Genomic DNA, 12,213 nt, shown 5'->3' with positions numbered 1-12,213 from the left:
AGGAGCCCACGGGGTCCCCCGTTGGTCGGGGCGGTGGGGGGGGCCCTGGGGAGGCGCCTGCGCTTGCCCCCCGCCGGGGGGGGACGGGGGACCGGCCCCGGGGGGGGGACGGGGGGCGCGCGGAGCGGGGCGCATGCGCGGCGGCGGCGGGGCGGCGGGGGCCGGAGCGGCGCGGGGGGCCGGAGGGAGGGAGGGAGGGAGGCGGGCGGGGAGGAGGCAGGGCCGGGCTGGGCCGGGCCGGGCCGCCTGCCTGCCCGCCTATTTGAGGGAAAGTAGCGGTTCGCGGGCGCTCAGTGCCGGCCGCCGCGGAGAGGCAGCGGGCGAGCGGCCGCCGGTCGGTGCCCGCAGCCGGCGCGGCGCTGCCCCCCTGCCGAGGACTGCCGCGCTCGTCGCACGAGTGGCGGCGGGGGGAGCCGCCCCGCGGGGCCGCCTCTGCCCCTTCCCCGCCGCGCCGTTAATGGAAACATGGCGATGGCGGCTCCGACCGGCAGCGCGGCGCCCGTCGCCCCGGCCCTCTGCGGCCACCTGGCCCTGCTGCTGCTCCTCGCCGCCCCCGCCGCCCACGGCTACAGCTTCCCCCAGCAGCACACGTAAGTGCCGCCGCCCCGGCCGGGACCCCCCCCCCGCCGCCGCGGCTCGGCCCGGCGCGGTGGCGCATCGCGGGGCCGCCCCGGGGCCTGCCGGCGCCGCGCGGGGGAGCGGCAGCGGCGGGGCCGCGGCGGGCGCTGCCGGTGCCCGCGGCCGGGCCGTGCCGCGCTGGATGCGGTCGGGCGCGGGGGTCCCCGCCCGCTCCCTGCCGGCTGCCGGGGCGAGGAACCGACCCAAAGTTGCTGGAAAGCACAAACTTCCCCGGCGGGTGCCGGTGTGCAGGGCGGCTACGGAGGCGTTAATGTGGCGAGAGGGGGGAAAGACGGAAAAGGACTTTTTTTTCTCCCTTTCCCCCCCGTTCCAAGCACACAGTACGGTACCCACACCCGGCCGTACCCACCGGAGTTTGAGCATAAAGTAGTAATCGATGGATAGTTCCACAGGCTATCCGAGCTGGCCGTTCTTCCTCTCCCTCCCTCTGGACCGACAGAAATTGGCTGTCATCTATGGAAAGAGAAAGTCGGAAAGCAGCTCCTTTGGGTGAGGGGGTGGGGGACTGGAGAGTCGCTGCAGGAGGGATATAAATAGATTTTTTTGGAAGAAAGCGAGGGTTTTGGAAGTTAGTGTTTGGGAATATTTGCTAACACATTCGGCTCTCTTGCATACCGTGATAACCCTGAAGCCCTGGCCCCCTCCACACAGCCATGCGAAATCTTGCCGAGATGTATTTTAAGAGGCTGTCATCTCCGTTATGAAATGGTGAGGTTTGTTGACACAATTGACACTGGAAAAAAAAAATCCAGACGATTCAAAGTAAAGGCTGACACCGTGTCCTTACCGTCTGCGTTTCTGAAGGTGGGGAAAGATTTCAATGACATAGAGTTAATAATAGCAGTGTTGCCCTTAACTTTGTGCTGCCCCAGTGGATGTGCACTGCTTTATGTCACAATTTTCTTGTCATTTTTGATTTGCTTAAGAATAGAAATACGTTTTTTATATATATATGTCATAGGAAGTATTTTCAAAAGCCTTTTAGATTAACGTCTTTGATCTCAAAGTACGTTTTTACAGGCATGTAGTCAGGCCTTCTGAAAAGAAGGCTTATCGGCAGAAGAAACAGCATTGTTTATTTGGGAGAGCTGTAGCTTACCGTGTTAATATCTGGCTTCACCGAAGGCATGGTTGTTTGCACGCCTTGTTTATTCAGAAATACCTCCCATTCAAACAGATTCTGAATTCTTTTGGGTCTTGTATCCATATTTCTAAATATCTTTGACCTTTGGGAGCTGATGGGTTCCCTTTTCTTGCTGTCACGTAAATACAGAAATTCTTCAGAATAAGACCCTGAGAAATGCCAACCTACAGGGGGAGGAGAGGAAAGGGAACGTGCCAGTTCTTGTCCAAGTACCATGGCCTTACGGCCTGATCCCGCGTTGCTCTCACATGAATAATCTTTACTTCCATGAGAATCCTTATGGAAGTAAAGGAGATTATGTACGTGGTGAAGCACAGATAAAGTTTGTGGGATGTTTTTGATATTTCAGCAGCTTTTTCAGGGATTGTAAGCTTTCTCCTCTCAAATTTGGAACGCAGAATCGTATTATAGAATAAATCTCTTCTGGGTACCAGTTTACAAGTCAGAACTGTGATTTCTTTCTAACTGCAGAAAGTTTTATAAGAAGGCTCTTATACGAGAAGAGACATACTTAAGAGAGATATATAATTTGTAAATAATGCCTTGGCCTTCCCCTTACCCAGACTGATTGTTATCTATATTGTTTAAAAAGCTGGTGCAGTTTATAAGCCAAAGCAGTTTTATTCCACGTAATTCGGTGGGCTTTACTAGGATAGATTTAGTTAGCTCTGTGCTCTCTTGTCCGTGGTCGTATCGGAGCGGGCCTGATCCTGTACTGAGAAAGGAAAGACGCATAAAAACTGAACCCAGTGGCAAAGATTCATAATTTCTTGCAAATATGAAGGAATGGTCCTGAAAAGACCACTAATTCTGTGCGTGCCTCTGGTGGGAAGTAACGCTGTCTGGCTGCATCCGGCAAAGAGACGCAGAAGGGACGGAAGACCTCAGCCTGACCTGGTATCTTCTTGCTCCTTTTATTCCCCTTACGACCTGTTTTGTGAACCCAGAGAAGGGAAGGGTCAGGAATGGATATTTGATGATGATGCACAATTGCTGGGCAGTAGGTTAATGCTGTAGCATGTGGGCTGAAATGCCTTGCGAGCTCTGCCCTAGGGCTGCCGTGGTTGTTTCTCGGGAAGGAAATATTTAATGGGAGTAAAGAGTGTGATGGTAGCTGGCACCAGGGCTTGAACAACACTCCTTAATTGACTGTTCCCACCTGAATAGCTCCCTGTCTGCACCCTTCTTGTTTTTAAAGACGCTGGCTATAACTTAAATCTTTTTGGAAGGTTTGCCGGTCAGAAGCGGAGTTGAGCTGATAAGATGGGCTGCTGAATTCTTCCCGTTACGAGCCAATTTTCTCCTACTTTGGACAAGGCACCCTTGTAACAACAGCGAATGATTTGGAGCATTGATTAAAAACCTTGTTTGTCTTTGGAGGCTTTCTCTGTAAATCACTTAAGTCGTCTTTCACTACAGGACTCTCAAAAATGAGGCTGCTTTTTTAAGCAGCCCCAGAACTGTTTCATTCTGACAGGCAGCAGACTGAATGATTAGGATATTTTGCCTAAGGGGGGGAAAAGAAGAAAACAAAGAACAATTTTTTTTTTTTTTTTGGTTACAATTGTATTAATTATCGCAGTGGTTCTGTGTGTTGATTCTTGGTTCTATCCCTGATAAATCGCTGGTGTTCCACTTTATCTCTCTCCTCCTGGGTAGCATGGTTTTAATCATCTTATGCTGAGCTAAGGAAGGCTCGGCTCAGCCAGTTGTCCAGAGGGGAGTTTCTCCCTGAGATTTAAAAAGCAGAATCCCAGATTGGAACAAACCCATTGGGGCGGGCGCCGTAGGTGATGTCCACTGACTGACAAGGCTCCTTTTAGGAATGGTCACGTACGAGAACGTGCGGGTCGACGGGATTAATGGCTGTGGAAGGAAAGGCTGTTAGTTGCAGTTAATTTTTCTTTTGAATAGTACGCAGAGGGATTCCTGTGGCAGCTCGGTAACAACCTCTGCTTGAATTTCTGAGAGATTCGGCATTAGATGATGGAAAGCCTGGTCAGTCAGGGGGATCCTGCACCTGTATTGCCGTCGCCTCCTGCCAGTGGGGCTTGTGTGAGTGCTGGAGAACGCGCCTGCCGGTACCGCCGCCTGGGAGCAGAACAGACCCCCTCCTCACTTCGCAGAAAGGCTTTTTGTCGCTTGGACTTGAAAGAAAATTGCCATCTGCTAGAGGGTGGCGAGCCATTTGCTTCTTGTGAGGAAGCAGGTGTGCGCAGAATTGCTGCGCGTCCGCTGGTGAGGCTTGGCTTCATCGCTGCTCTGCGGGGCATCTCGGACCTGCCAGCGGAGAGGGGGTGGCTGCAGGGGAAGGCGCCAGCCTGGGGACCAGGGTCCGGTCCTGCTTCTCCGGCGTGAGATTTAGCACTTGTCAGATGCAGACGGTAGTTTTGGGCAGCAAGCGGGAGGTGTTACCGGTGCTCCTGTGGGGTAGTGAGCAGTGAGGGCTCCTGCTGAGAGCAATAAGGCCTAATAGGTGCCCATCACCACTGGAAGGTGGTCTTGAGGCTGCCTCTACCAAATTAATTGCTTCCTTTTAGCAGGTTTTCATTTGTACTTGTGTCATTTCACCCCAAATGAGGTTAATGATGCTGGTAGTGATGGCACATCTGGGCTAGCAGGGCTTGAAATAAATAACTCTATTAGGACTGGACGCTTTAGGGTTTGCGGGATGCCATGTAGAGGAAGCTCCTGCTCTTGTTCTACTGCCCACCTGCTGTGCAGTCAGAAAATCTCTTCCAGTTATGGTTTTGATGCTTGGGAAGGGAACTTGTCTGGAAAGGAGCAGGGAAGAAGTGGGGAAATGGCCCTGCTTGTCTTCTGCTACACTCTGCTGAGCAGAGAGACAGCTCCCTGGGAGGGCAATCTACCCCGGTGAGTGACTGACGGATAACGTCGCTCCATCCCTGCGAGGGCTGAGCGGCCCCCGTGAGAACTGGGACCCAGTGGAGGCACAAACACCCAGTGTCCCTGCAACAGCCCCGCGTGGGCTGTGCATCAGTGGCAGAATCCGCCTTGGGGTGCGGAGAGGCGCCCTGAACTGCCCAGAGGTGAAAGAACAGCCCCAGGGAGAGGACTAGATGTTTTTTAAAAGCCACTTGCAATATTTCTTTAGCATTTTTTAAATTTTTTTGCATTCCTGTTACCGTTCCTGAATGCTTCCTGCTCAGGTATTGCAGGGGAAGGGGCAGGCATCACAGAGCAGGGCATTACCACTTTCTTGCCTGTCCTTGTGACACCTCAACACCGTACCCTGCCTGCAGGGATCCCCTTCAAGATTGTGGTTTCAGGAGTTTGAGTTTTTCAACAGTATACATTGAAAAATTGCTGATTTAAATTCTCTTGGGAGAGCGTGTGGGTTCCCACTGAAATCAATAAGGCTCCTGCACGTAGACCTGAGGGTAGAAATGGGCTCGTGCTTGGTGTTTGACAGGCATAGTTCAGAAACTTCCTTGTAAAGAAGCTTTATGTGTGTTGTATGCATGGATGCAACAGCCCCTTAAAAGCTGAAGGTGGTTATGTAGGATCTAAATGGAAACCTGAAAATTTATCCTTGAACGAGCTTCCTGGTGTTTGGCTTCAAAAACCATCAGAAAGGCTCTTGAGGGCTTAAGTGCTGGGGCATCTGTAGAGTGGAACATTGTACGTGTGCACAAACCGTACGGTTTAGACAATGCTCTTTTCAGCCAATGAATTACTCAAGTGGGATGAAGTAAAAGAAAAAGTCGTCACCAAGCAAAATACTTGAGTGAAATATTCAGCAAGAAAGGACAGTATCTGAATGTTTCGATATTTACTTTTCCAGGAGCCTCCTGAAAGCAAAATGCGTTTTGTTAGCAAAATTATTTTTTCCTCTCTGGGGTGTTGGTAGCACTTTGTTGTTTTAGAGCTGTTCCTGTAATCTAGCCTTCATCCTCAAGTTTATTATTGCTGGGTTGCATGGGGAATGGGGTTGTACAAACTGGTGTTACTGGAGAGTTGGTTTGTATCAACAAGCCATTGGCATGGTTTTCTTTAGGCTGGATCATTTGATCTTTCAGAGAATGTACGTGGATTTTCTTCATAACTTTGACAGCCGTCCTACGACCCTTCCAATCCTGTCTCAGCCATTATCTTTTGGTCATAAATATCAGAAGAAATAAAAGGTGTTTACCCAGAGCAAAGGATTAATTCTTCCGCTGTAAAGCAAGGTGTTTCTCGCATTGATTGATGGGCGAGCGATGAGGATATTTAGCCAGATCAGCTTGTGACGGTGGAAGGGCTGCAGGGCAAGAGACACGGGGATCTGAATGGCGTCAGGCCAGACAAAGGTTGCACGGTCTGTGGTTTCTGTATCTATTCATTAACTCTGCGCAAGGTCGTTATTCTTGCCTGTGATTAGGCTCCTCGGAAGCTCCTTCTCAGTCGGGAGGGGACAGTGCAGGACACCTTCTGCTGTTTTCTCCAGGACCATGTGAAACTGCCTTGCGGGAGAACCGGGATCAGGCGGCCTCCCCTTGCTTCTACTTGAGGCTGAGAACTCCAGAGGAGGTAATTGCTGATAGCAATCAGATTGGGTGCTAAATAGGGATATAAACCATTTAGTGCAATAGCTCTGATGAGGATAAAGCCTTGGGCGCAGTTGCCAAAACAGAAGTTGAGTTTGCATGTCTGGAATGAGCCAAATGCCTTTGTGCAGTAACACCTCCGAAGGGCGTGGAGTTAAACCCAAAAAGTACAGGATGCAACATGATTTTTAGCTCTGATTTGTGTCAAAAGTTCCTGAAGTCCTTGCAGTGGAAAGGAGATCTTTTAATATGAACAAGTCTCCTGCCCCCCCGATGATGATCCTTCTTTCATTGCCCACCAAGGGCGGGAATGGAGCTGCTCTTTCCACGACTAGGCTGGAGCTACTCTTGCCCCAGGGGGTATCTGGTATGAATCCTCTGAAGCCCTGGACAGACTTTGGATTTCCTTGTGTGCTGCTGGTGCCAAAACTGTTCTGCCACCCTGTCCCCTGCTTGGGGAATCCATGAATCAATATAGGTTGTGCCTACAGTGACTGTATGTATCTTATGTGTCGCCGTGATAGAAAACCCGGAGCGACGGATTACAAAAGGCATGTTCATTTACCTGACAAAGGTTGTCTATCTTGAATTATTTATGAGGCTTCACAGCACGCTGGTAAATTTTGTGAAAGCAATGGAGTCCTGGTAACGTGAGCCTCTTCACTGCAGCTTCCGTGGTAGAGTTCTGCTGAGAAGGTGCAGGAGTGGGGGATGGAGGAGGAGGAGGAAGGAAGAGGCAGGGAGTGGAGGGATGGAGAGAGACTGCTGTTTTCATGTGCAAATGATGAGGTGTGCAGAGCAATGAAGTGCGAATTAGTTAGATCACGCTGTGCATTGGAGCAAAAATCTGTGTAGTGTTAGAAAGCAACTTATGCTTCAGGGAAGGGGGGGGGGGAGGATGGGGAGTACAGATGCAAGGACAGAGAAGGGTGAAAGTCTCATGACCAAAATGCTGGCAGCTTCCCTTCCGTAGGAATGTTATTTGCAGGGGTAGTTTCTTTAAAATATCTACTCGTTTCGGCAAGGTTTCCTTCTCTGAGTTCCACCAAATGAAGGATGAAGCCAGCATCGGCCAGGCTTTTCTGAGCGGCGTTCGGCGGCTGGAAGGCTTGCGAGCGTGCGGAGCACGTGGCTGTGGAGCAGAGGGATCTGCTCAGGATGACCTGGAAGCGCTGTGGCCCGCAGGAGCGTTAGGTGGGTGCTATCCAACAGGGAGAGCGAGGGCCCTAAGAGCCTGAGTCCCGGCGGCAGCGTGCCGGCTTGCCTCGCTCCCTGCTGGAACACCGTTTCAGAGCTAAAAATCAGCGATGCGGCCGGCAGCGTGCAGGTTCGCGGTGTAGCTGCCTCTGCCTACCTGATTTGTAGATAAATAGAGCCTCCCCCGTGCTTTCAGGCTTCCGAGCCTCTTGGCCTTCCAAGCACAAAGAAAGTTACCCCTTAAACAGTTAAATCGGTGGAAAGAATTGGGAAAGAGTGTTGTATCCATCTGCATTGAAGGGACAAATGAGGATATGATTCTCCCTGTAAATACCAATGCCTTTCAGCTCATAACAGAGCTGGGGCCTGAAACTTCCCTCTTGTCGCAAGCTGCCGGTCTGTTTGCTGTCAGTCCGTTTCTTCTCCAGTGGGCACTTAATGTTCTTCAGTCCAGGAGAATCCAGTATCCAGAGTCTGAGCTCACATTCATCCTCCGAATAAGAAAACAAGACAAGAGGCATATTTCTAAATATTTTTCAGAGCTGACCTTGTATAAGCCACTTACGCGTCAAAAATGTATAAAGCTTTCACTGATTTAATTTCTGTTGAATCAGAGATATTATTGTATTTGAACTCTCATCTCTGTTGAATTTTATGTAATAGTATCTCTTTATTGTGGCCAGTGAACACTTTCTCTACGGTACGACACAGTGAGGGTCATGAACGCAGTGCCTTGTTTGCATTTCTAACGTACGGTGGGTTCCACAGTCAGGTTTTTGGCAGCTGTCACATGGACACCAAAATAGAGACAGACTTAAGCCAAGCGAAGCACCTAATATTCAACTTTATCAGGTGTTGAAGATTGAGTCAGATTCTGGGCTGTGCGTGGTTGAATTTTATTGCTCCATAACGAACGCAGTAGACCCGAGAGGAGCCGAAGTACCATCTCCTCATGTCTGAGGTGGTCTTATAAATTAGAGGTCTCTACTGAGCATTCACTGCAGTGTCACATCCTTGGGATCAGCGGGGGGGGGGGGAAATAATGTCTTGTGTGGGCTCAGGTGCTTCCAGGACCTCTGCAGGGGGAGGGATGCCCGTTGCCCAGGTAAAAGTGAACCTTCTGCAGCAGCGTGTCATGCACACCAGGGGAAGAAAGGGTGGAAGAATCAGCATTTAATTATTCAAGACCTGCAAGCTGAAAAGAGTTCCAGGACAGTGAGCTAGGCATGCGTCGCAGCTCTGTGGGTACTCTGCTTTCCCCTCCTCCCCTGCCCGCTCTGGCAAGGAGGGCAGATTACATGAAAATGAAAAAAAACCCCAATATTTTTCTCTTCACGCAGCCCTTGGTTTTTATTTATTCTGTTTTTGTTTGCTGGGAAATCTTAATAATTGTTGATCAGTGACCAAACTGATGACATTATTTTGCCTCCCACAGATTGACAGCACTTCCAAGAGCGCAGACCGAAAGAGCATCAGCCCAGAAGGGGCCCCCTCTGTGCACAGGCAGGGATTCGTGCCCCTCCTTGGCTGTGTGCTGCGATTGAGCCATTCTTCCTGATGTTGGATTTGTTACGATGCAGAAGAATTTGCTCTTGTCGGTCTTGCCTGCTGTACTCTGCTACGGCTACGTTAGGTTTAAAAGCTGAGAAACGTCAAAAAATTTTTTGAGATGCTGGGCCAAATTCATCCCTAGTGTAACGATGCTGTGGGATTATGCCGGGGACAACTTTCAGGCCTTTGTCTTTAACTTAAATATCGTGGTGGTTGTGGTTGCTTCTGATGTGATTTTTTTATTGTGAGATGGAGAAAAGAAATGCATCTAACACATCTGCTATCTGCCCATGCTTTGGTCCCGGTTTCTAAATAACCCCATTTAGCACCTGCCCGCCTGTTTGACCTGGCAACAAAAATATTGTGTTGGCATTTCTGACATCAATACCGCCTTTTTACCCATCATCTTAAGGCTAAATCGAACTCTTCTGTGTCACTTGCTCCTCGCCAGGTTTATTTGTTTTGATCTAGTCTTTACTTTAGAGAAAAATCTACCCAGCTCTGTCTCACTCCTACCGCCTGCTAGGGGCTGGGGCCCTTTCGTGAGAAGTGGCTCCTTCCACGGGTGACCCTCATACCCTCAACCCCCCCTCCGCTTCCCTGCGCTCCCTGCCCAGCCCCGGGGATGGAGCAGCCGGGTTCGGAAGGGCTCTGCCAGCTGCGTCTTGGCACGAGGGCTCGCTTAGCCGTTGTGGCTGGTGAGCTAGCTCGTGCCTTTCCCCCTCTCTTCCAGCCCTGTCCTGACAGCCTTGCTGGTGCCGTGTTTGCTGGAGCGGGCACAGCGTTACCGAGCCGGCGGTGAGGCTGCGTCCCGAGGCCGGCACTCCGCGTGGAGCGGTGCCGGTGGCAACGCTGGTGTGTGGGAATCTTCTTTTCCTGCCTTTCCTCTCTTGCCACCGCTCCAAGTGGAGCCTGGTGCTGAAAGCATTGCTGGTTTGTGCAGTTTGTGAATGTGATTATGTGTGCTGGAAGCGGCCTTTTTTATTTTATAAGGGCCACTTAATAAATGTCACTTACTTGGTGACTCTTAGGCAAGCGAGCCCACGGCCACCTTCTCATCGGGAAGCGGCTGCCAGACCCTGGCCTTTCTCTGGAGCCACAGCCGGCTGGTGCGAGCGTAGGTTTGCCGCTTGCCAGAAAAAAGATGTGGTCTTTTCATGGTAGCTTGAGTAGTACTTGACTTTCATTCTTAGTTAAATCTACCTATTGCTGTGTTTGTGCTATTTCAGTTATTATTAGACCCCACAAGATAGCGTGAGGATTCCTGTATGTGAAGTTTCTTCCAGAGAAACCCAAGCAGCTGCAGAAACGAAAGGTTTCGTGAATGGTCCCTGTCCTTCTTGCGGAGGAGGAGCAGAGCGATTGCGGTGTGGTGGTGGTGAGCTGGAAGGGGACCCGCTCTGGGCTGCGGGCGAGATGCTCCAGCTGTTGCGTTACCCGAGGCCCATGTTGGGGCCACAAGTGATGTGGATACCTGCAGTTTCTCTGCTTAAAAGCGTATGCCCCTTGTTGGATGAAGGATTCATGTGCCGAGCCCGGTGCTTCAGGGGCTGGGGGGAATTGGTGGCGAGAGCGCTGTTTCATCCCGCACCAGAGCAGCCAACTTGCAGTACTGGGTGAACTGCAGGTTGTTGAAACGTCCTCAAGTTTGTGAAGTTCATGGCACAAAAGCCCAGATCCCACGACCAAAGCAAGGACTATTCCAAGAATACAGTATTTTTCTTGTCTAACTTTCCACGTGAAACTATCCTTGCCTCCTCATTTGGCTTGCCTACAATATTTATTACAATGTCATTCCTTCTCGTTTTTTTCCTACTGCTGTGATATTCAGGTTTAGTATTTATCTTCTAATAGTTTCTGAATAGCGGAGTGCTTGCGTTACTGGCAGTGACGTATAGTTAATGTTGAGCACACGTAGCTGGGAGGAGTCCAGACAGACTTCAGCCCCTGATGGCATGCTTGTGGGTGAGGAAACGAGCTTGGGAATTGTTGTTAAAATTGCTCCTGTGTTAATCTTGCTGCCATACCACAGCTTCTGGCAGTATGTGGGTTAGCAAGATGCTTGTGGCTGAGAATGAGGGCAGATTCTCTCTTTAGAAGAGACTCAGCAAAGACCTTGTCTTACACCTTTGCTTTGAGGAGATTTACACTGAGGAATTTGGCCCATTTTCCCATTGCCAGGCCTATCTTCCAGGTGTTCTCTTATCCCCGGTTGATCTTCTGGCCTACTTTCTATCCACTACGCTTTAAAAGGTGACCAACCTGTCCGTCTTGGCTAGCATCAGGAGCAAAGCTTGCGTGCCTCAGGCTTGTTCCCTGGGGAGACAAGTAATTCTTTCATGGGATTGTCCCCCCTCCCCGTTGCCGTGTGAGCGCCGTGTCCTGTTCTCCATCTTCCACTCCTTATAATAGTTTTTTACACGTGCTTTGTAATAGCACTTGCACTTCCCTATTGCTCATTTTACTGGTGGAACTAAGGCTTCAGGGACTCCAATACGTCAGCGGTGGAGCAGGAAATGCAACCGGTATCACGCAATTCCTCCTCCTCTGTTCCTCCGAATGAATCCCATGCTCTTCGTTTCGGGATTAATGTTTCTTCTGCCACGTACTGACAAGACATCAGATTCAACTGCAAGAACAGAAACGCGGCCAGGAGGATTTGGACTCCAGGGAGAGTGTCTGTCCCTTTGGTGTTGGGAGAGCGGGCACTGTCCTTGTGGATGAAAAGCTTCTGTGAAGGACGCTGTTCTCTGGCAAATGCCTGGACGTCAAAGCTTGGGCAGTGCTGTTCTCTGTACAGTTAGGCGGAGGGCGAGAGGGCTTGCTGCCGAGTGCTTAACGTGCCCAGCACTGGGCTTTTGCAAATTAAATGGGTGCCCTCCGCTGCAAAAGCCCTACGTTGGCTGCTTGTGCCGTGCAAATTACGGTCAGGCACCTTTCCCAAAAAATGCTCTCTTTAAAATTGCATTTTTGTGCTGATGATGCACTCATTTAGAATTGGATCTCTTGTGCTCATTGCCTCCTTATGGCAACGCTCACCAGTGGGACCGGTTACTGGGGAGCTGTGGGGCAGGAGCTCCTGACCATCCCTTGGACGTTTATCCCCTCGGACGGTACCTGAGATACCATCTGAAC

The 12,213-nt window shown here is 50.7% G+C and overlaps 1 protein-coding gene across 2 annotated transcripts in view; it reads left to right on the top strand.

Moving 5' to 3' along the window:
- Window positions 1-229: 229 nt before the first annotated feature.
- The window catches only part of CACNA2D2 (calcium voltage-gated channel auxiliary subunit alpha2delta 2), a 227,615-nt gene continuing 215,631 nt past the window's right edge, over window positions 230-12,213 (top strand). For both annotated transcript variants that reach the window (XM_075159250.1, XM_075159249.1), the window contains exon 1: window positions 230-590. In XM_075159250.1, the coding sequence (XP_075015351.1) occupies window positions 466-590 (125 nt within the window). In that variant the 5' untranslated portion in view covers window positions 230-465. The remainder of the gene's footprint in view (window positions 591-12,213) is intronic.

This window comes from Calonectris borealis, chromosome 10 (assembly GCF_964195595.1).
Source record: "Calonectris borealis chromosome 10, bCalBor7.hap1.2, whole genome shotgun sequence".
NCBI lineage: Eukaryota > Metazoa > Chordata > Aves > Procellariiformes > Procellariidae > Calonectris > Calonectris borealis.
The sequence above is the reverse complement of the archived record's forward strand: the minus strand, read 5'-3'. Positions and strand labels throughout refer to the sequence as shown.